General features: G+C 39.3%; 1 protein-coding gene across 3 annotated transcripts in view; it reads right to left on the bottom strand.

Annotated features, from left to right (window-relative positions):
• LOC117523955 (tyrosine-protein kinase CSK) overlaps positions 1–25344 on the bottom strand; it is a 163365-nt gene that overhangs the window by 43500 nt on the left and 94521 nt on the right. For all 3 annotated transcript variants that reach the window (XM_034185635.1, XM_034185624.1, XM_034185642.1), the window contains one exon: positions 16108–16191. In XM_034185635.1, the coding sequence (XP_034041526.1) occupies positions 16108–16122 (15 nt within the window). In that variant the 5' untranslated portion in view covers positions 16123–16191. The remainder of the gene's footprint in view (positions 1–16107; positions 16192–25344) is intronic.

Below are 25344 nucleotides of genomic sequence, written 5' to 3'. Positions count from 1 at the left end.
TGCACATTCTATTCCAAATCAAAACATGAAATAAATTTATTAAATGTATTTTACAGAAAGTGCATTTTTCTTTCTGTGACCCTTATTACACCCTTACCGGTGGCCCTTATTTAAGGATGAAGGCAGCAAATGTGCATGCTGGCTGTAGTGCATTTCTCTCTGAAAATATGAGTAAAATCGGTCATTCCAGACATTGTTCAGAAGAACAGCGTACTTTGATTAAAAGTTGATTGTAGAGGGGAAAACATACAAAGAAGTGCAGTGTGTTTCTCCTTTGCACACATTCTTTTTATTGCAATTTATATGCACATTTTACTGTGCACCTATCTTTACTGTGAATTATTTAGTGTTTAGTGTATATTTATACATGCTCGCACAGAGAGTACAGTTCAAGCCAGAGTCAAATTCCTTCTATTCTTGTAGATACTTAGCGAATAAAGGCTATTATGATTCTGAAAATGATAGGCTGCTCAGCAAAAATGATGGGGACTGGGTTGAACTTTGACTTTGGCGGCCTGACGACAAGCGTCAATGCGCACTCCTGGCAGTGCGTCACATTAGCTACTCATTGAAAATGTTTTTTAGAGTGATCCGCGGCATGTTTAATGCCCTGGACACATGCAGTGTGAAAGGCCTTTTATCTGTGAGTACTGTCACAATTAGACGATGCCTATGTGAAGCCAAGCTATGGCAAGAAGCCCCCCCCCAAAGCCCCATTGTTCTAATAAGGATGTGTTCAAGAGGTTACAATTTGTCAAACAACACACTGACTGGCTGAAAGAGAAATAGCACGTTTTGTGAACTGATGAAAGCAAGATTGTTCTTTTTGGGTCTAGGGGCCGCAGACAAGTTGTCAGATGACTCCCAAAAACTGAATTCAAGTCATAGTACACTGTGAAGACAGTGGCCCAGTTTACATGCACATAAAAATATGGCTGCTATCTGATTGTTGGCTGTTATCTGATTAATAAGTGGTCATGTAAATGGCAAAATTAGAGATCTGATAAAGACCATTATGTAATTATGACAAATTGGATAACCACACCTGTACTTCTCCCCAATACTCAGATTTCTCCGGTACATGTAAACCATTGGGGGGGAATGCACACATTTTTCAGTCTACGCTTTTTCTTCAAGAGCTGCCCTTTCTTCTTTCTTTACCTCCAAAGAAATCCAACTAATGAAGTGCAATCATGTAAACCCAGCTTTTCCAATTATTGGATTACTGAACTACTATGGACTACATGGACGCTTAGGATGAAGAAAAAAAAAGAAAAGACAGCAACTATTCGCGGTGAAATTTTAAGAATTTAAGTGCCCTGTGGTGCATTTTGGTGCATTATTTGAATAAAATTTGGACTTGAAACAGCTGTTAAATTTCTCGTGTGATCTCATGCAGTATGGCATGTTGTACCATCCTGTAGGAGTATATACAGAATATAACAATAGTTTACAAATATAGCTAACTCATGCAAAAAACTTTATTGATTTAGTTTGTTTTTCATTGGGCTCAAAGACTAGGCAATTAAAATCTCAACATTCAAAGAACTACAACCCCTGGCAAAAATTATGGAATCACAGGCCTCGGAGGATGTTCATTCAGTTGTTTAATTTTGTCGGAAAAAAGCAGATCACAGACATGACACAAAACTAAAGTCATTTCAAATGGCAACTTTCTGGCTTTAAGAAACACTATAAGAAATCAGGAAAAAAAAATTGTGGCAGTCAGTAACTGTTACTTTTTTAGACCAAGCAGAGGGGAAAAAAGTATGGAATCACTCAATTCTGAGGAAAAAATTATGGAATCATGAAAAACAAAAGAATGCTCCAACACATCACTAGTATTTTGATGCACCACCTCTGGCTTTTATAACAGCTTGCAGTCTCTGAGGCATGGACTTAATGAGTGACAAACTGGCTCCAACTTTCTCTGATTGCTGTTGCCAGATCAGCTTTGCAGGTTGGAGCCTTGTCATGGACCATTTTCATCAACTTCCACCAAAGATTTTCAATTGGATTAAGATCCGGACTATTTGTAGGCCATGACATTGACCCTATGTGTCTTTTTGCAAGGAATGTTTTCACAGTTTTTGCTCTATGGTAAGATGCATTATCATCTTGAAAAATGATTTCATCCCCAAACATCCTTTCAATTGATGGGATAAGAAAAGTGTCCAAAATATCAATGTAAACTTGTGCATTGATTGATGATGTAATGACAGCCATTTCCCCAGTGCCTTTACCTGACATGCAGCCCCATATCATCAATGACTGTGGAAATTTACATGTTCTCTTCAGGCAGTCATCTTTATAAATCTCATTGGAACGGCACCAAACAAAAGTTCCAGCATCATCACCTTGCCCAATGCAGATTCGAGATTCATCACTGAATATGACTTTCATCCAGTCATCCACAGTCCACGATTGCTTTTCCTTAGCCCATTGTAACCTTGTTTTTTTTCTGTTTAGGTGTTAATGATGGCTTTCATTTAGCTTTTCTGTATGTAAATCCCATTTCCTTTAGGCGGTTTCTTACAGTTCGGTCACAGACGTTGACTCCAGTTTCCTCCCATTCGTTCCTCATTTGTTTTGTTGTGCATTTTCGATTTTTGAGACATATTGCTTTAAGTTTTCTGTCTTGACGCTTTGATGTCTTCCTTGGTCTACCAGTATGTTTGCCTTTAACAACCTTCCCATGTTGTTTGTATTTGGTCCAGAGTTTAGACACAGCTGACTGTGAACAACCAACATCTTTTGCAACACTGCGTGATGATTTACCCTCTTAAGAGTTTGATAATCCTCTCCTTTGTTTCAATTGACATCTCTCGTGTTGGAGTCTTGATTCATGTCAGTCCCCTTGGTGCAACAGCTCTCCAAGGTGTGATCACTCCTTTTTAGATGCAGACTAACGAGCAGATCTGATTTGATGCAGGTGTTAGTTTTGGGGATGAAAATTTACAGGGTGATTCCATAATTTTTTCCTCAGAATTGAGTGAGTCCATATTTTTTTTCCCTCTGCTTGGTCTAAAAAAGTAACCGTTACTGACTGCCACAATTTTTTTTCCTGATTTCTTATAGTGTTTCTTAAAGCCAGAAAGTTGCCATTTGAAATGACTTCAGTTTTGTGTCATGTCTGTGATCTGCTTTTTTTCTACAAAATTAAACAACTGAATGAACATCCTCCGAGGCTGGTGATTCCATAATTTTTGCCAGGGGTTGTAGTTAACTTCATAATGCTTTCAGACTAGAGACTAGATAATTGCTTTCAGACTAGATAAAGATACATACCATAATACTGATGAGATTCTGCTTAGGATCAATTCACTTTTGTATGCCATCACAGATGACATTACCATGTATACATACTATTGTAGTAAATACATATACAGTCAGCCCATTTGTCTGCTCTGAACACTGACATGGCATCTAATCAGTCATTCTATACCTAGAGTGTCACATTTTCTTCTTACAGAACTACAAACACAGTATAAACACATCAACCAATGTTGCACATCCTGGTTTCTCTCCTGTGTAAAATCATATTTGAATATCACACTGACTAAATTAATATGGATGTACAAAACATGAATATCAATTTAAAATATCTACTGTACTTTAAGTCAAGCCTTAAAGCCTATTTTTGTTCTTTCTTATGAATAGCTTTTATTTTTATCTGTTTTATTCTTTTACTTCTGTTTTTAATTATGTATTAGAATTTTTTTATTTATTTATTCTGTTTTTAATTATGTATTAGAATTTTTTTTATTTATTTATTTATTTTAATTCTTTTATGTTGAACTGTTCTGTGTGAGGCACCTTGAGACGGCTTTTTTGTTGTAATTTGGTGCTTTATAAGCTGATTAAATTGAAACTGAACAACATTTTATTGAGTCTTAAAGTAAATAAATATGAAATTGGCTACTGGATCCTTAAACTCTGGACATAAACTCTACATGGTGGATCCTTGATCTCTGGACATAAACAGAAATAAAATCTGTTAGTTTTTGTCAAAAGCATTTCCTTTCAGACATTATTATTGGTGTGAATGTATTTCCATACCTATGAGCTGAGCTCTTGCAGCTGTGCTGCAGGTCAGGTTTATAAAGAATGCAAGACGTCTCATTTTGGGAGGAAAAAACATTTTAGTCGATTGTAGTTTGTTGTCTGTATTGCAACATTTGTAAGAGGTGTCATTTTATTTAAAGTGGCGATTCGTTTTCAAGTCATTAATTCCGAGCGGACTCAAAGAGCTGCGCAGCATTTGAAGCTCGTTTCTCGACTGCAACAAGAGTCCCAGTTAGTGACTTTAATCCACACAAAAATGACTTATGATATTTTAATGGCTTTCAGAGGGGTTAAGAAGCGGACTTACCGCTTCTGAAGAGCAGTAAATCAAAGAGCCATGAACCATTGACTCGAAGCATTGCTTCGATTCATGCTTCAAACTGGAGTCGCGCTGCAGAAACGGTTGATTACAGACGCTGTATTGAAAATCGTAACGGTCCAAAATTATAGCGTAATGGTCCGTAACGCACGTTTGTGCTAGCTAGAACCCTGAACACACCATTATTTTATGATAAATTTCTCAGCGATTTGGAGTTTTTCCGCTAAAATACCATTTCACGGATTTGAGGAAATAAAAATTAATGTTTTGCTAGTTCTTTTAGATGGCGAGATTTTGCAAAAAGACGGAAATCCGTCCAAAGATGGCGAATAAGCATCCATGGGACTACTATATAGAAACACACAAACTTACAGTATCGCCCGAATATGAAAGCTGCTGATGGCTTGCAGTCCAACTTGTTAGCTTCACCTCCATGAAGAACTTGCTAACAGATGATCCAGTCGTTAGCTGGTAAGCTTTCAATCTGTGTTTTTTCAGATGCTATTTAGATATTTATGGAGTACGTTCATGTCCAACTTTGTTTTTCTAATTGTATTTTTAGCTTCCTAAATACGCGGATTGTCATGGCAACCGGTCTGATATGAGAAAATATCCGACCGGGTAATCAGCCAATCAGAGAGCGCGTAGCATTGCAGCCATATAATAATTACAGTTATGTGATTATTATGGTCATGTAAACATGGTGGAGCAAGCATCATGATACAGGGATGTTTCTCATACAGTGATGAAAGTGGACCATGGGGGGGGAAAAAAATAAAATTTTTGTTAAGGCTGAAGCCCCTGGCGGTGTCTGAGACTTCTCCCCCAGAAATATTTGAAGTCTCAGATGCACTCTGGTGCATTTTCAGGTCCATTTACCAACCTTTTCACACAATTTGTATTGTGCAATTTGTAATGCACACAGATGCATTACACATCAAAGAGAAATATTTGTTTTGGATCTGAACAGCTCACATTAAAGTGTCTGGGTCAAAATGTCCCACAACACTATCTTTATATACAAACTCTGCACAGACATGCCACTACACATCAAAGTGTCTGGTGTCGCAGACCAAATGGTGCCCCCTGGGTTTCTCACTTTGCAGCAAAGGAATAAGATGCTTGCTTGCGATCTCGCTCTTGGTATACATACATTATTTTCAATGTGGTAATCTGATCGTGTCATAATATGAATAAATTAAAAGGATCTATTACGCTTGTCATTTTTAAATGCAGAGCAAGACCACACCGCACCATGGCACTTTTTTTTTTCCAAGCCTTCTGCACCACTCCAACCCGCATGAAGGTGAAAGCTAAATTGTTTGAAAAAAACAAAACAAAACAAAACAAAAAAAAAAACTTACCTTCTAGCTCATACTGCCCTTCCTTGCCACACTCTTCTGGATTTTGTTAAAACCAGCAGGGTAACTGAAATCCTTCAAGTACAGCCTAATCGCCTCCATCAGTTCATTGTAGTCACGAACAGTCTTTCCCGAGTCTCTCTCTTTAGTGGCAACCATTATCACTATATATCAAGAGCGAGATGGCAAGCAAGCATTTTATTCCTTCAGCAGCAACGTGAGAAATCTGGGGGGGCTAACTTTCCTGAAAATAAACAATATGAATTACCACTATTGCGCGCATGCGCATATGTAAAAGGTGGACCGATTTTTAGGCGGGACTGTTCGGTCTGCGACACTGGATTTTACCCACCAGTTCATGACGTTAAAGCCACAAAATTTCATGAAGAAAAAGAAGAGATATCTAGCCCTTTAGTTGTGTGAAATGCAAGAATTACATCTGCAGAAAGACACAGCTGCATTCTGTCAGAACACTGAAAATGTTGAACACTGAAAACCTGAGAAAATGGGGCAAGTTAAATTAGAAAAAAAGTGTTAACTAAAGTGTTAACTTTAACTAAATAGTAAATGTAGTGCTGCAATTAAAAATGTATGTCTCTTTTCTAAATGTTTATATAAAATAAAGTTATTGGTTTAGCCTGGTTTTTGTACCGTTTTGAGTGGATTTATACAGTACAGGTCAAAATAACCTGCAACATAATCAATATAATTTTTTTTCAACACAATACACGGGTCAACTATAATAAGAAGTACATTAATGCCAACATTTGTTGCCTTATGCACACTGCAAGTGATCATCAAAAAAAAATTATGTTCTTACCGCCCTAGTTTGTTTTCCGGACATAGAAAGACAAAAAAAAAAAAAAATTCATTCTTGTTTTTTCCTCTGACCACTGCCATCTAAACTTGTTCTTCATGCTGTTATCAGAAGACAGACATCCCCTCTTTTCAAAACTGTGAAATCTGCCATTATGTTTCTGATATTTTCACGCTAAGACTTCAGAAAGCCTGTGTCCAGAAGAACTATAAAATGCAGATTTAGCAGGCTTGAGTTTGCATGGAGACAAAGTTTTTTGAAACACAAGATCAAAGACTTACCGGAGGATTAGCTTTTCTGTATAAACGACGATTCAAAAAAAGTTGGGTTGTTCGTTTGGCTCAAACCAGCTCCATTTTTTGATGAACTTTAAATCATCTCATGCAGCAGAGCATTTCATCCATTTGTTTTGGAGTTTCAGCTCAGTGCGCAGCTCACGATAAAATCAGTAACGTCATCTCTCATTCACTGTTTTGCGAACATGGAGCAGCATGTAACATTAATCCTTCAGTCTCGGACCATTACGTCCCTTACCAAAAAGTAGTACATGCAAGTATGTTTCAAGTATACGGTACTTCCAGTTTACTTTTTAAATACTTATCAGTACTATTTTTTGGTAAGGGGTGAAAACGTCAAAGTTAATACTCACTGTGGTGTCTCACCAGAGACGTTTCCACATGATTTTACAAACAAACATCGTGAAGGCAGATCACATGAAATGATTCTTATTCTTCTGAGTTTATTGGCAGCTTGTAAACCAACACGAAGCATTACTGCCACCAACTGGTTGGGAGTGGAACTGAATGGGACTGAATGAATGGATTCTGCCGCATGTTATCGAAAATAACCCGGAAACGTTCACCACGAGTAAAAAAAAAACAAACAAAAAACAAAACAAAACAAAAAAAGGTTTTCTGATAATTTCTGGAAAACTTTCATCACTGCTCATACTATGGTGTTGGGCCTATTTATTGCATACCAGGGATCATGGATGAGTTTGAATAAATCAAAATACTTGGAAGAGGTCATGTTGCCTTATGACGAAGAGGAAATACCCTTGAAATGGGTGTCTCAACAAGACAACGACCCCAAAAACACCAGCAAGAGAGCAGCATCTTGGTCCCAGACCAACGAGATTAACGTTATGGAGTGGCCAGCCCAATCCCGGGACCTTAATCCAATAGAAAACCTGTGGGGTGACATCATAAATGTTGTTTCTGAAGCAAAAACAAGAAATGTGGAATGGAATCCAATCGTCCTGGGCTGGAATACCTGTACACAGCTGCCAGAAACTGGTCAACTCCACGCAACGCATGTGAAGCAGTTCTAAGAAACAGTGGTTATACAACTAAATATACGTTCAGTGATTCACAGGAAAGATACATCTTAAAGCATTTTTTTAAGTTTATACAGTAAATGTTTGAGTTTGTAAAGAAAAATGCAGAAACTGCACTTTTCTTCATGTTTTGATTTGGAATAGAATGTGCAGTGTACCCAATGCATTTTCATGTATGGAAATAAAAGCTGTTATACGGATTTTGAGCTTTACTCACTTTTTTTTTTAAAGACCCTGCATTTATTCTGACCCCCCCACACACTTTATTTTTTTTTACTGATGCCTGAGGCATATTTGCCTCAGTGGCAAAGCTTGCGGCATTTTGAGTGCATTTAATTTTTCTAGGCTTTTTGTTTTGTTTTTTATAATTAAGGCTCAGTCGTAAAGAAACTCTCCAAGAGGCAGCTCATTAATCCTCAGCTGCACTCATAGTGCAAGATGTCCCATTTTCAAAGAAATATTTCAACAAACTCATCTGAAAATGAAATCAGGAACAGCAGCTAAATATACATTATTAGTAATGATTAGGCCATTTATACTGCCTGAACTCATGCTTCTGAGTTCACCAACCAGAAAACGTGTTACTCTCTAATTCTAACCACAGCTGTGCAAAGCTTGGTCATTGGTGGTTTAAGAAAAACAAACCAACAAAGAAGTTTTAACAGAAAAAGTATTTTTCATGTTAAAGAATACCCAAACATTAGGATCACTCATGTTCAGCATCACTCACTTCCACAGCACCAAATGTATAGGTGCAAAAATATTTTTGGGAATAAGCAAAATTTGTGTATTTATTGTAAGAATCCCTCCCAGTCATTACTAACAGATGTCAGGGTGCATGCACTCCCACTTTTTTCTTCAATGTTTCAGTCAAGACACCCTAATAAAGCATGTCCAAACAAAAGGAGGCTGGGCCTAATGTGGCCCACAGGGCAGCAGTTAGCAATCCTCATTTGTGTGCTGCACGGTAGCCAGTCTGCTGTGCCACAAACTATTATGCAAACCACATTAAGAATGGCACAGTTTAATACTTTTTAAATTATGAATTTGCCTTGAGCAGCAAAGCTATCTGGTGTGAAAAAGCAGCTAATGCTGTGTTTTATTCAGCATGACGGGAGATAGAGCCTTTCACAAAAAATGCAATACAGAGTCACACAGGTGATTTTCACCTACTCCAAATTTGTGGACTAGATGTCACATTCTGATGCCTGACACTTTCTACTGAAAACTAACTGCACTGATAGGACAACTGTAGGAGTTTTTAATGTTGCTGCAGCATTTTTAACAGCAACCATTCACACGAACTGTGAGGGAGAGAGCTTGATGAAAAAACAAGTGCAATGCAAACAAAATATATTCGCAAGTGGATGTTAAAGTCTGACATTTTTTTAATACAACCTCAATTCCAATGAAGTTGGGACGTTGTGTAAAATGTAAATAAAAACAGAATACAATGATCTGAAAATCCTCTTCAACCTATATTCAACAAATAAAACCAGTTTTATTTGTTATTATCTATCGTCCACCTGGTCGTTACTGTGAGTTTCTCTGTGAATTTTCAGACCTTTTGTCTGACTTAGTGCTTAGCTCAGATAAGATAATTATAGTGGGCGATTTTAACATCCACACAGATGCTGAGAATGACAGCCTCAACACTGCATTTAATCTATTATTAGACTCTATTGGCTTTGCTCAAAAAGTAAATGAGTCCACCCACCACTTTAATCATATCTTAGATCTTGTTCTGACTTATGGTATGGAAATAGAAGACTTAACAGTATTCCCTGAAAACTCCCTTCTGTCTGATCATTTCTTAATAACATTTACATTTACTCTGATGGACTACCCAGCAGTGGGGAATAAGTTTCATTACACTAGAAGTCTTTCAGAAAGCGCTGTAACTAGGTTTAAGGATATGATTCCTTCTTTATGTTCTCTAATGCCATATACCAACACAGTGCAGAGTAGCTACCTAAACTCTGTAAGTGAGATAGAGTATCTCGTCAATAGTTTTACATCCTCATTGAAGACAACTTTGGATGCTGTAGCTCCTCTAAAAAAGAGAGTTTTAAATCAGAAGTGCCTGACTCCGTGGTATAACTCACAAACTCGTAGCTTAAAGCAGATAACCCGTAAGTTGGAGAGGAAATGGCGTCTCACTAATTTAGAAGATCTTCACTTAGCCTGGAAAAAGAGTCTGTTGCTCTATAAAAAAGCCCTCCGTAAAGCTAGGACATCTTTCTACTCATCACTAATTGAAGAAAATAAGAACAACCCCAGGTTTCTTTTCAGCACTGTAGCCAGGCTGACAAAGAGTCAGAGCTCTATTGAGCTGAGTATTCCATTAACTTTAACTAGTAATGACTTCATGACTTTCTTTGCTAACAAAATTTTAACTATTAGAGAAAAAATTACTCAACCATCCCAAAGATGTATCGTTATCTTTGGCTGCTTTCAGTGATGCCGGTATTTGGTTAGACTCTTTCTCTCCGATTGTTCTGTCTGAGTTATTTTCATTAGTTACTTCCTCCAAACCATCAACATGTTTATTAGACCCCATTCCTACCAGGCTGCTCAAGGAAGCCCTACCATTATTTAATGCTTCGATCTTAAATATGATCAATCTATCTTTGTTAGTTGGCTATGTACCACAGGCTTTTAAGGTGGCAGTAATTAAACCATTACTTAAAAAGCCATCACTTGACCCAGCTATCTTAGCTAATTATAGGCCAATCTCCAACCTTCCTTTTCTCTCAAAAATTCTTGAAAGGGTAGTTGTAAAACAGCTAACTGATCATCTGCAGAGGAATGGTCTATTTGAAGAGTTTCAGTCAGGTTTTAGAATTCATCATAGTACAGAAACAGCATTAGTGAAGGTTACAAATGATCTTCTTATGGCCTCGGACAGTGGACTCATCTCTGTGCTTGTTCTGTTAGACCTCAGTGCTGCTTTTGATACTGTTGACCATAAAATTTTATTACAGAGATTAGAGCATGCCATAGGTATTAAAGGCACTGCGCTGCGGTGGTTTGAATCATATTTGTCTAATAGATTACAATTTGTTCATGTAAATGGGGAATCTTCTTCACAGACTAAAGTTAATTATGGAGTTCCACAAGGTTCTGTGCTAGGACCAATTTTATTCACTTTATACATGCTTCCCTTAGGCAGTATTATTAGACGGTATTGCTTAAATTTTCATTGTTACGCAGATGATACCCAGCTTTATCTATCCATGAAGCCAGAGGACACACACCAATTAGCTAAACTGCAGGATTGTCTTACAGACATAAAGGCATGGATGACCTCTAATTTCCTGCTTTTAAACTCAGATAAAACTGAAGTTATTGTACTTGGCCCCACAAATCTTAGAAACATGGTGTCTAACCAGATCCTTACTCTGGATGGCATTACCCTGACCTCTAGTAATACTGTGAGAAATCTTGGAGTCATTTTTGATCAGGATATGTCATTCAAAGCGCATATTAAACAAATATGTAGGACTGCTTTTTTGCATTTACGCAATATCTCTAAAATCAGAAAGGTCTTGTCTCAGAGTGATGCTGAAAAACTAATTCATGCATTTATTTCTTCTAGGCTGGACTATTGTAATTCATTATTATCAGGTTGTCCTAAAAGTTCCCTAAAAAGCCTTCAGTTAATTCAAAATGCTGCAGCTAGAGTACTGACGGGGACTAGAAGGAGAGAGCATATCTCACCCATATTGGCCTCTCTTCATTGGCTTCCTGTTAATTCTAGAATAGAATTTAAAATTCTTCTTACTTATAAGGTTTTGAATAATCAGGTCCCATCTTATCTTAGGGACCTCGTAGTACCATATCACCCCAATAGAGCGCTTCGCTCTCAGACTGCAGGCTTACTTGTAGTTCCTAGGGTTTGTAAGAGTAGAATGGGAGGCAGAGCCTTCAGCTTTCAGGCTCCTCTCCTGTGGAACCAGCTCCCAATTCAGATCAGGGAGACAGACACCCTCTCTACTTTTAAGATTAGGCTTAAAACTTTCCTTTTTGCTAAAGCTTATAGTTAGGGCTGGATCAGGTGACCCTGAACCATCCCTTAGTTATGCTGCTATAGACGTAGACTGCTGGGGGGTTCCCATGATGCACTGTTTTTCTCTTTTTGCTCTGTATGCACCACTCTGCATTTAATCATTAGTGATCGATCTCTGCTCCCCTCCACAGCATGTCTTTTTCCTGGTTCTCTCCCTCAGCCCCAACCAGTCCCAGCAGAAGACTGCCCCTCCCTGAGCCTGGTTCTGCTGGAGGTTTCTTCCTGTTAAAAGGGAGTTTTTCCTTCCCACTGTAGCCAAGTGCTTGCTCACAAGGGGTCGTTTTGACCGTTGGGGTTTTACATAATTATTGTATGGCCTTGCCTTACAATATAAAGCGCCTTGGGGCAACTGTTTGTTGTGATTTGGCGCTATATAAAAAAATTGATTGATTGATTGATTGATATTCAATTGAATACACCACAAAGACAAGATATTTAATGTTCAAACTGATAAACTTGATTGTTTTTGTGTACATATTTGCTCATTTTGAAATGGATGCCTGCAACATGTTTCAAAAAAGCTGGGACAGTGGTATGTTTACCACTGTGTTACATCACGTTTTCTTCTAACACCACCCAATAAGTGTTGTTGAACTGAGGACACTAATTGTTGAAGCTTTGTAGATGGAATTCTTTCCCATTCTTGCTTGATGTATGACTTCAGTTGTTCGACAGTCCGGAGTTTCTGTTGTCATATTTTGCGCTTCACAATGCGCCACACATTTTCAATGGGCGACAGGTCTGGACTGCAGGCAGGCCAGTCTAGTACCTGCACTCTTTTACTACGAAGCCACGCTGTTGTAACACGTGCAGAATGTGGCTGGGCATTGTCTTGCTGAAATAAGCAGGGACGTCCCTGAAAAAGATGTTGTTTGGATGGCAGCATGTGTTGCTCCAAAACCTGGATGTACCTTTCAGCATTGATGGTGCCATCACAGATGTGCAAGTTGCCCATGCCATGGGCACTAACACACCCCCATACCATTACAGATGCTGGCTTTTGAATTGAACATTGAGAAACATTGTTCTTAAACTGTCAAACTATTTTTTCACAGTTGTTCACAAAGTGGTGATCCTCACCCCACCTTTGCTTGTGAATGGCTGACCCTTTTGGGGATGCTCCTTTTATACCCAATCATGACACTCATCTGTTTCCAATCAGGTGTTCTTTGAGCATTCATCAACTTTCCCAGTCCTTTGTTGCCCCGTCCCAGTTTTTTGAAACGTGTTGCAGGCATCCATTTCAAAATGAGCAAATATTTGCACAAAAACAAAAAAGTCGATCAGTTTGAACATTAAATATCTCGTCTTTGAGGTGTATTCAACTAAATATAGGTTGGAGACGATCTGCAAATCATTGTATTCTGTTTTTATTTACATTTTACACCAAGTCCCAACTTCATTGGATTTGGGGTTGTATGTGGAGTCCATTTCAGATTCTGTTGAAAGCTCTGGCTCTGAACTTTAATGAAATGGGCAAGAGGAGTTTTAAAATCTCACTCCTGTCAGGTGACAGACTGAAGACAACTGAATCAGGAGCAGTAATAATTGTGTAGCTTATATTGAGGTAACGCTTAGGAAATACGTTGTGCACATGGTGCAAAAGCTGCAACTCCAGTTATTGCACCAATGGGGCAAGGTTCACGTCCTTCCCAATCTACAACCCCTGGCAAAAATTATGGAATCACCGGTCTCGGAGGACGTTCATTCAGTTGTTTAATTTTGTAGAAAAAAAGCAGATCACAGACATGACACAAAACTAAAGTCATTTTAAATGGCAACTTTCTGGCTTTAAGAAACACTAAGAAATCAGGAAAAAAAAAATTGTGGCAGTCAGTAACGGTTACTTTTTTAGACCAAGCAGAGGGAAAAAAATATGGAATCACTCAATCTTAATCCAATTGAAAATCTTTGGAAGTTGAAGAAAATGGTCCATGACAAGGCTCCAACCTGCAATCAGAGAAAATTGGAGCCAGACTGATGAAGAGTACTGTTTGTCACTGATTAAGTCCATGCCTCAGAGACTGCAAGCTCTTACAAAAGCCAGAGGTGGCGCAACAAAATACTAGTGATGTGCTGGAGCGTTCTTTTGTTTTTCATGATTCCATAATTTTTTCCTCAGAATTGAGTGAGTCCATATTTTTCCCCTCTGCTTGGTCTAAAAAAGTAACCGTTACTGACTGCCACAATTTTTTTTCCTGATTTCTTATAGTGTTTCTTAAAGCCAGAAAGTTGCCATTTGAAATGACTTTAGTTTTGTGTCATGTCTGTGATTTGCTTTTTTTTCTACAAAATTAAACAACTGAATGAACATCCTCCGAGGCCAGTGATTCCATAATTTTTCCAGGGGTTGTATGAAAATCATAACATTTAGGTCAACCTGATTAACACAATACATTGACAACTTCAGACAGCTACTATTAACACCAAGAGTAATAATAATAATCCTTCCAGTTCATACATACATGACCAAAACCATATTCAATAAATGTAACCCTTTCCAAAGCACAAGCTACTCAAGGTTTCACTCAACTGTAGTGGAGCATCATGGTGTAAAATAACCTGGATCAATAGGGGCATGTGAAGGCAGAGGCTGCAGGAGAGACAGCAATATTCTCTGAAGCTGGAAATTGAGAAGCATTAGTTAAACCACTAAGACAGAGCGGTAACATAAAACCACTAAAACTGATGTGGGTATTGTTTTGAGTGTGTGCACACCAGTTATGTGCATTAGTGCCACGCTGAAAGAAAGTGCATGTCAGCATCTCTGTACCTTCATAAATTGTCGTCATGCAAGGAGACGTATGCTCATTGACCCATGAGAGCGTGTTCACAGACCTTTATACAGTTAAGCAATTTAGCCAAAACACACTTATTGCAATACCTAAAAGATGTACAGTAGTGTAATTTGAATGTTGTCTGGAAACTAGGAATTCTGAGACACACTACAGAGCCTTCTCTCTGTGGAATGAGCAACCCAACCAAATAGTCCATGAGCCAGTCATCAATTTTGACGTAATTGGTACCACTTAAGGCAGAGGTCTTAAATCGGTTCCAGAAAGGGCCGAGACTGTGCAGGTTTTCTGTGCAGCCACCCACTCCAGCAGGTGATTTCACTGATTAACATCACTTTCAGCAGGTGAAATCAGTTAATCAGTGAAATCACCTGCTGGAGTGGGTGGTTGCACAGAAAGCCTGCACCCTCTCAGCCCTTTCTGGAACTGGTTTGAGACCTCTGACTTACGGGGACGAAACAACACTTAGAATGCAGCCTCAGTGTATCATGGCCTACATAAAAATGTATGACAGCCATTCCAGGATGGTAGCTGTAGCCTGGTAGGGGTCTATGAAGAATTACACAGAGGTCAAACTTTAAAAATGCTCCAATCATAGTGAAAACTATATTACATTATTTGCCTGATCCTAATGGTTCCAAAAAGGTAAAGTTTTGGCGATCTATGATGGAATGCACTGGAGTTATAGGACAAAGGTCAATTTCAGTTTGTACAGAGGTCAAAAGTTAAAATTGCTCCAATTTCAGTAAAAATGATGTTGCGTGGCTGCTCAGTGTTTCGTCATCATCTGCCTGTGATAATTACTTTTTCTCACATTCTGTGACTATGTTTGGAAGTCATCTTGGGCTTTTGCGTGTGCATGCATGCTTTTCATTTATGCATTTTTTTTTTAAAAACTGGCTCATGAAGCAGGTTCAATCATCTTTTGAAAGCACATCATGTTCAACAAGTTATAACCTATAAACCTAAAACTATGAATATATAAATACAAAATGATGCACAAATTCTCCTTCTCTTTCCAAATCGTATGGATCACAGAGCTTCCCTTGAATTGAGGGTTTGAAAAAGCAAAGAGCAGGAGGTGATTTTTTTTGTAACCAGACAGCAGTCACGTGAATATTTTCAATCATTGAAAATGTATTTATATTTTTCATGTCTATGACGTCTTGCTCACAGGTGATTTGCTAGTTTTCAAAATCAACAATGCAGCAGGCATGCACATACAGCACAGCCAGTGTGTTTCAGGCCTTAGAACAGTGGTGGGTTAAAGGACTACAATGGGGTATCTAAATCATGATGGCAGAAGAACAGAGTAGACAATTAGCCAATCCATTGCTTTACTTACGTGAATCCCGGACATGATGAAGGGAACTGGGCAGCGGATGTCCTTGGGCAGGTCGTGGTCACTGGTAAGCTGGTACCATCAGAGCTGCAACCATAAAAACAAATTCAAAATGTTAAAAATATAGCCAACAATATGGTGAAGTGTGTCGCTACATTCACAAACAAATTTCTCTTTATTTTGGGATCCTCAAGATCTAGTTCCATTGAGAACCTTGTCCAAAGTGTTCCATTCCCTGCAACTATATGCCTCAAAGCTTAAAGACTCTTTATCAATGCCAGAGTCGCCGACCGAACGGCTCCCCCCTAAAAAATGGTCCACCCTGTCTTCACTGCGCATGCATCATTTCGGAGCTCAGCAGCGTCATTTGTGAGTGCCACCAGCGATTTACCGATTATCACCTCATTTCTGCTTAAAACTGCACTTCCATCATCATCTATCTCAGCAACAGATATATGAAGCTTTTGTACAACAATCATTTTGACATAAATTCAGCATTATTTCATAACAGACGGCGGACCGATCAGAGCGCAGCAGCAGTACATCTGAGTCTGACGTGCTGCTGCACCAACTTCATTTCAGAGCGTCAGTAACAACTCACTGACCATCACCTTGTTTCGGCTTAAAACTGACTTAAGAATGATTCAAGAAGTTTTACCATGTCATGTGATGGTTAATAATCACATTATTCCCTTTGATCTCTTTGCGTGTAGAGAGTCAGACTCAGACGCGCTGCTGTGGTCCCAAATGAAGCATGCGGCGTGAAGGCAGGCGGGCTGATTTTTAGGGGAGAATGTTCGGTCTGCGACACACATATGCTTTTCTAAGTTCTGCATTGCAAAAAACAACAACAATAACAATCTAAAGCAGAGAATGATATGGATTTTTTTGGGGGCTGATATGATACAGCTATTGAGGAGTAAAATAAATAAAAATGTCTCAGATGTAGCTTGCACACAAAAATAAACCCATCTGGGGTGCATTTTGTTGGAGCAACCAACAAACAAGTCAAGCTGCTCTCATATTGCTTTACTCGGATTGGCAGTCACTGTGTGCATTGTTCAACATTAGCGTAAAGTAGATTTCTCTTCTGTTTTGACCTTGCCTAACTGTCAACATAGTGACCACTTGTCTCACCCACTCTGAAAATAAATGGCAGCTGGTTGCTTTACATGCGTGTCTCTTGTAGCTAACGTGACCAAGGGATGATGGGGGTCCTGGCCATGTGTGACAGCATTGTAAATAATGGCAAACTATGCAATGACTCCATTTCCAGCAGCCAACGTGTTCTTCTGCATTGTTTATATGGTAAAATAAAAGTCTTCAGATGGGAAACTAGCTGTAAAAGTGATGATTTATATTAACAATATTTCTTATATAGTTGTTCGTTTATTGTGTGCTCTGAATAGGGAGGTACTGTATATCAAAACGGCTGTGATTCCTACATGATTAATGTGATATTTTCATTAAACACCATCAAATGAAGTTTAAATTCTAGACTACAAACACATCTCGAATAAACCATTCCAAAGGCACTTGTGTTAGTGTCATACATCACACTGACAAAGTGGGGAACCTTGGGGTAATTTTTGATCCTACGTTGTCCTTTGACTTCCACATTACAGATATTTCAAGGACTGCTTTCTTCCACCTGCAAAATATAGCCAATATTCAGCCCATCCTGTTTATGGCTGATACAGAGACCCTGATTCATGGATGTGTCTCTTCTAGACTGGACTACTGCAACGTTCTATTTTCTGGTTTACTGCAGTCCAGCATTAGGGGTCTCCAATTATTGCTGCCAGACGTTTGACAGGAAGTAGAAAGTTTGACCACATTACACCTATTTTGGCATCTCTTCACTGGTTTCCAGTACCTGTGATACCAGATTTTAAGGTTCTGCTACGAACCTATAAAATTGTTCACGGACTGGCACCTACCTATGTAGCTGACCTAATTAAACGCTACGTACTGGACGGGCTCTGCGTTCTCAGGGTGCAGGACTACTTTGTGTCCCTCGGGTGAATTAAAAGTCTGTGGGTCACAGAGCTTTTGTCTTATCGTGCCCCTGTTCTGTGGAATGATCTCCCTGCGTCAATAAAACAGTCAGATTCTGTAGAGACTTTCAAGTCCAGACTTAAGATGCACTTACTTTCCCATATGCATGGCTAGCATACTGGTATAGTATGTTACTATGCTTTTTACACTTTTAAATTCATTTTATTAGTAAACAGAGCGGGCCGCGGCCTCAACGTTATCTAAAGTCTGGGTCTTTTAGTGAAGCTTAGGGCTAGTAGCCGGCGATCACCTTAGTAATTTTGTTTTTGTTGTTGCTTAAAGCTGACAAATTATACTGTATTTGTTGTTTTTCTGATGCCTGATTCTGTTTTTTCCTCTGTTTGAGGTGCGGCTCCATCCAGAGATGGGAGTGGGTGTTTTCTTCTGCAACCCTCCTGTCCTGTGCACCGACAAAATTTCCTATATATTCGTTTTGTAAATTGTTTTGTCAATTGTGTCTGTAGCGTGGCCCAAGCAGAGGGTCACCCCTTTGACTCTGGTCTGGTTGAGGTTTCTTCTGCAAATCAGAGGGAGTTTTTCCTTACCACTGTCACCTGTGTGCTTGCTCTGGGGGTTGGTAAGATTAGAGCCGACTTGTGTGATGCGCCTTGAAGCAACTTTTTTGTGAAAAAGAAAAAAAAAAAAAAAGTGAAAAGTCTTTTTGGGATTTTTGCAAATATATTATAAATAAAGAAAACTAAGAAATCACATGTACAGCCTTTGCCACAAAGGTAAAATTGGAGCTCGGGCGCATCCTGTTTCCACTGGTCATCCTTGAGATGTTGCGACAGGTATATTGGAGTCCACCTGCAGTAAATTCAGTTAATTGGACATGATTTGGAAAGGCACACACCTGTCTACATATAAAAGTCCCACAGCTGACAGTGCATGTCAGAGCACAAAAAAAGCATGAAGTCAAAGGAATTGTCTTTAGACCCCTGAGAGAGGATTATTTTGAGGCACAAATCTGGGGACGGGTACAGAAACATTTCTGCTGCTTTGAGGGTCCGCGTGAGCACAGTGGCCTCCATCATCCATAAATGATGAAGTTCAGATCCACCAGGACCCTTCCTAAAGCTGGCCGGCCATCTATACTGAGCGATCGGGGGAGAAGGGCATTAGTCTCTCAAAGATTCTTGAGAGGGTAGTTGTAAAACAGCTAACTGATCACCTGCAGAGGAATGGTCTATTTGAAGAGGTTCAGTCAGGTTTTAGAATTCATCATAGTACAGAAACAGCATTAGTGAAGGTTACAAATGATCTTCTTATGGCTTCGGACAGTGGATTTATCTCTGTGCTTGTTCTGTCGGACCTCAGTGCTGCTTTTGATACTGTTGACCATAAAATTTTATTACAGAGATTGGAGCATGTCATAGGTATTAAAGGCACTGCGCTGCGGTGGTTTGAATCATATTTGTCTAATAGATTACAGTTTGTTCATGTAAATGGGGAATCTTCTTCACAGACTAAAGTTAATTATGGAGTTCCACAAGGTTCTGTGCTAGGACCAATTTTATTCACTTTATACATGCTTCCCTTAGGCAGTATTATTAGACGGTATTGCTTAAATTTTCATTGTTACGCAGATGATACCCAGCTTTATCTATCCATGAAGCCAGAGGACACACACCAATTAGCTAAACTGCAGGATTGTCTTACAGACATAAAGACATGGATGACCTCTAATTTCCTGCTTTTAAAGTCAGATAAAACTGAAGTTATTGTACTTGGCCCCACAAATCTTAGAAGCATGGTGTCTAACCAGATCTTTACTCTGGATGGCATTTCCCTGACCTCTAGTAATACTGTGAGAAATCTTGGAGTCATTTTTGATCAGGATATGTCATTCAAAGCGCATATTAAACAAATATGTAGGACTGCCTTTTTGCATTTACGCAATATCTCTAAAATCAGAAAGGTCTTGTCTCAGAGTGATGCTGAAAAACTAATTCATGCATTTATTTCCTCTAGGCTGGACTATTGTAATTCTTTATTATCAGGTTGTCCTAAAAGTTCCCTAAAAAGCCTTCAGTTAATTCAAAATGCTGCAGCTAGAGTACTGACGGGGACTAGCAGGAGAGAGCATATCTCACCCGTGTTGGCCTCTCTTCATTGGCTTCCTGTTAATTCTAGAATAGAATTTAAAATTCTTCTTCTTACTTATAAGGTTTTGAATAATCAGGTCCCATCTTATCTTAGGGACCTCGTAGTACCATATCACCCTAATAGAGCGCTTCGCTCTCAGACTGCAGGCTTACTTGTAGTTCCTAGGGTTTGTAAGAGTAGAATGGGAGGCAGAGCCTTCAGCTTTCAGGCTCCTCTCCTGTGGAACCAGCTCCCAATTCAGATCAGGGAGACAGATACCCTCTCTACTTTTAAGATTAGGCTTAAAACTTTCCTTTTCGCTAAGGCTTATAGTTAGGGCTGGATCGGGTGACCCTGGACTATCCCTTGGTTATGCTGCTTTAGACGTAGACTGTGGGGGGTTCCCATGATGCACTGTTTCTTTCTCTTTTTGCTCTGTATGCATCACTCCGCATTTAATCATTAGTGATCGATCTCTGCCCCCCTCCACAGCATGTCTTTTTCCTGGTTCTTTCCCTCAGCCCCAACCAGTCTCAGCAGAAGACTGCCCCTCCCTGAGCCTGGTTCTGCTGGAGGTTTCTTCCTGTTAAGAGGGAGTTTTTCCTTCCCACTGTAGCCAAGTGCTTGCTCACAGGGGGTCATTTTGACCGTTGGGGTTTTTCATAACTATTGTATGGCCTTGCCTTACAATATAAAGCGCCTTGGGGCAACTGTTTGTTGTGATTTGGCGCTATATAAAAAAAAAGTTGATTGAAGTTGATAGTCAGGGAGGTGACCAAGAACCCGATGGTCCCTCTGTCAGAGAACCTTCCAGAACAACAACCATCTCTGCAGCAATCCACCAATCAGGCCTGTATGGTAGAGTGGCCAGATGGCAGCCAGCCCTTCATAAAAAGCACATGGTAGCCCCCTTGGAGTTTGCCAAAAGTCAGCTGAAGGACTCAGACCATGAGCAACAAAATTCTCTGGTCTGATGAGAAAAAGACTGAACTCTGTGGCACCAGGCATCATGTTTGGAGAAAACCAAGCACCATCTCTATTGTGAAGCATGATGGTGGCAGCATTATGCTGAGGGGATGTTTTTCAGTGGTAGGAACTGGGAGACTAGTCAGGACTGAGGGAAAGATGAATGCAGCAAAGTACAAAGACATCCTGGATGAAAACCTGCTCCAGAGTGATTCTGACCTCAGACTGGATGACAGTTCATCTTTCAGCAGGACAATGACCCTAAGAACACAGCCAAGATATCAAAGGAGTGGCTTCAGGACAACTCTGCGAATGTCTGAGTGGTCCAGCCAGAGCCCAGACTGAATCCAATTGAGCATTTCTAGAGAGATCTGAAAATGGCTGTGCACTGACAGTCCCCACCCAACATGATGGAGCTTGAGAGGTGCCACAAAGAGGAATGGACAAAACTGACCAAAGATAGGTGCATCAACCTTGTGGCATCATATTCATAAAGTCTTGAGGCTGTAATTGTTGCCAAAGGTGCATCAACAAAGTACTGAACAAAGGCTGTGAATAATTATGGACATGTGATTTCTTACTTTTATATTTTAGTAACATTTGCAAAAAATGGAAAAACAAAAACAAAAAACTTTTTTCATGTTGTCATTATACGGTGTTGGGAGTATGTGGGGGGAAAAAAGCACTGTGAATACTTTCCAGAACGAACTGTATGTGGTTTCACTTGGATGAAACTGCAACTAATACAATAATGCATTGTGATTGACTTTGCTCCAGACAAAACATTTGATAACTGCATGCCTTTAAAACACCACCACCACCTTATCTGCCACAAAAAAAAAAGAAAAAAAAAAGACAAATGCTGTGAGATCATACTGTACATCTGAAGTATGATGGCATTGCAGTAACTAAATATGGCTTCTTGCATTAGACAACCTTCATGTAAAGTAAGTCACTTTTGAACAGAGAACAGGAAGTTGAAGAGAGTAGCGAGGTGATTGACGAGGAGGAAGTTGCTGACACATATTTTCCAGTATCACTTATGAGGCGGGGAGAGGTTGTGGTTGGACACCAGTGTGAGAGTCTGGGCACGCTTATCGGCACATGTGCCCAAAACAACTGCAGCCATTTTTAGAGGCAGATCGGAACATCTCACTGATGCTTACTTAAAAATGTCAAACACTTTCTAATTTAATAAAACTGTGAAAAAAATTGAATGAATAGCATCTCATAATATTTAATTTGATTCATAAAGCCAGTGTTAATGCACAGGCTGGAAAGAAATCATTTGTTTTATACTTGCAATCACAAAGCACTTAAGTCCCTATATAGTGGAGCAGATAACTAACAATTGTTCATTTCTGGAAAGAAGCACCAAAGTTGGCACAAATATTCCTTAGACATTACTCTTGAAAAAAACTGAGTAGCCACTTGAATTTTCAGTAGGCGGCCAGGTAGGGGTCAATTGAAGAATTACACAGGGGTCAAAATTTAAAAATGCTCCAATCATATTGAAAGCTATACCACATTATTTGTCTGATCACAACTATACCAAAAATGTATAGTTTGGACTATCTATGACTGAATGTTATGGAGTTATGGGGTAAAAACAACAAGAATGGTGACAAAGGTCAATTTCAGTTTGTACAGGGGTTAGAAGTTAAAGTTGCTCCAATTTTGGTAAAAAGTGGTGCAAATTATTGGTTGAACTAATAGGATTAATAAATGAAATAGTTTTGACTGTGTTGAATGCTTGGTCTGCAAGGTAAAGGTAGAGCAATGTCGACATCCATTGGATTCTATGACATGTGACATATATTACCCTGTAACATGATAACTAAGCATGCCACATAGTGCAAACTATTCCTTTTTAAAACCCTATTAACTCAACCAATAATTTGCATCACATTTTACAATATTTAGAGCAACTTTAACATCTGACCCCTGTACAAACTAATGCTGACCTTTGTCACCATTCTTGCTGTTTTTACCCTTTAACTCCATAACATTCAGTCATAGTCCAAACTATACCTTTTTGGTATTGTTGTGATCAGACAAATAATGTGGTATAGCTTTCCATATGATTGAAACATTTTTAAATTTTGACCCCTGTGTAATTCTTCTTTGACCCCTACCTGGCCGCCTACTGAAAATTCAAGTGGCTACTCAGTTTTTTCAAAAGAGTAATGTCTAAGGAGTATTTGTGCCAACATTGGTGCTTTTTTCCAGATGTGAAGGATTCCTCTGTAAATATTCTGTTATCTGCTGCACTAATAATTTTAGGGATGTGAAATCAATGCATCTTCTTCAGAGGGCCTGGATGATTAAAATGTTTTCTGTGATAGCATTTACGGCCATGCTTCATGGCACTGCTATATCCTGTGTTGAAAAAAAAGAAGAAACCCTAATTGCAGAGCAGCACAGATCTATATGCAAAGTGACAGGGCCAAATATATACATGGCTGGGCAGCAACGGTGCACACAGAGGGCACTTTCTTCTTAACCATTCTTTATGTCAAGAGCTGGGCTGCTGGAGCAGAGCAATGTGGCTCACCAACCCACAGCGCTAGTCAACACAGAGACAAGTGGCTGCTATTCTTAACCATCTCTGAGCAAGGCTTGGGAGCATCCGCAGCACACTGCTCACATCACTCTCCTGAAGTGGTGCTTGGATGCAGCTGTGAAAGATAGAGCTCCTTTAATTCCATTTGCAAGCAAATGCAGGGCTACAGTGAACCAGCTAGTAATGATAGCATGTTAAGCAAGGCTAATAGGCATTTTTTTTCTGACTAATCAGAATTTTAGACAGAAAGGACAGCCACAGCTCCGGCGAGAGAGCATTGTGGGTTTAAAGAGGAACACAGACAATTTTCAACCTGGGCTCTATTTTTAAATGGTTTAGAGCTCAACTCTGTCCAATATTGATTTAGAGTGCGAAGACCATCACATGCATAATGTTATTTTACAGGTTAAGCTAAAAACACACCGAAAAAAACAAAACAAAACAAAAACACCCGCTTCGTGTCACCAATGAACAGGTGAAAATGTCAATCGTGTCTACTTGTGCATGTTTACCTCACTAAATGTAAACATTTTAAGCTGACCGACTGGGCACCGTAGTCTCGTTTGAGGGTGGGCGATCAAGGGGTTAAATGAAAAAGCATATGACGCAAAAATTGTACTTCCGGGGACAGCCCCATTATCATTATTCACATTAAATTTCACTAAAACTTACCAGCACAACCTCTCCCATTTGCCACATCTTCCCTTCTCCAGTAGTAACCGAAAAAAAAAACCCCTGCACTTTCACAACTGCTTCGGTGACTGCAGCTGAAAACAAAACGGTACACCATCTTTCCGTGTTAAGTGATGCTGTGTTTGTGTTGCGCACTGGCAGGCTGTCCCCAGAAGTGGTCCAATCCTGCGATGATGCAGGGGTTCAAATGAGACTGTGCTGCCCCATTATACTATTAGCTACATATCTGAGGGGCCCTTCACATATAACACAAATAAGTAGGAATCAGGGCAAATCACAGCAAAACAGCAAGAATGAGTGAACCCCTAAAACATCGAGGTGACATCGGGATGTAAATGCAGTCTGGCAGGTGTGAACAATCCTGCTGTGAACGTGTGAAACCACATCTGTTGTGGAGAAACAAAAATAGAAACTACACACCATTAAAAAAAACAAAACAAAAAAACACTGCAATGTCCAATATTTTCCTCTTATCGAGCAGAAAATACAAGTTTGATCCCTGTGTGCCTCTGTATATCACCCATGGTCACAGACGTACAGTCATGACGAATGAAGCAATGCGCTCTCATTATGTCTTATTATGTCCAGCCGGGTATATAAATAATTACTACAATCACCGAACACTGATAGATTACTGTAAATTCCGGACTATAGAACGCACCTGAATATTAGCCCCCCCTCCAATTTTAAAAAGAAAAAAGAAATTGCACATAAATAGGCCGCAAATGTTTATAAGCCGCATGTCTCCATATTGTAACATGAAATATTTAGACAGAAAGATTTTTAACTTTTAATTAAATACATACTGTAAATGCTTGTTTTCCCTGAAGTGTTACATCTAAATATTGACACGCATATCATCCAGTGCGTGCACG

Source organism: Thalassophryne amazonica, chromosome 2, assembly GCF_902500255.1.
Source record: "Thalassophryne amazonica chromosome 2, fThaAma1.1, whole genome shotgun sequence".
Lineage (NCBI taxonomy): Eukaryota > Metazoa > Chordata > Actinopteri > Batrachoidiformes > Batrachoididae > Thalassophryne > Thalassophryne amazonica.
The sequence above is the reverse complement of the archived record's forward strand: the minus strand, read 5'-3'. Positions and strand labels throughout refer to the sequence as shown.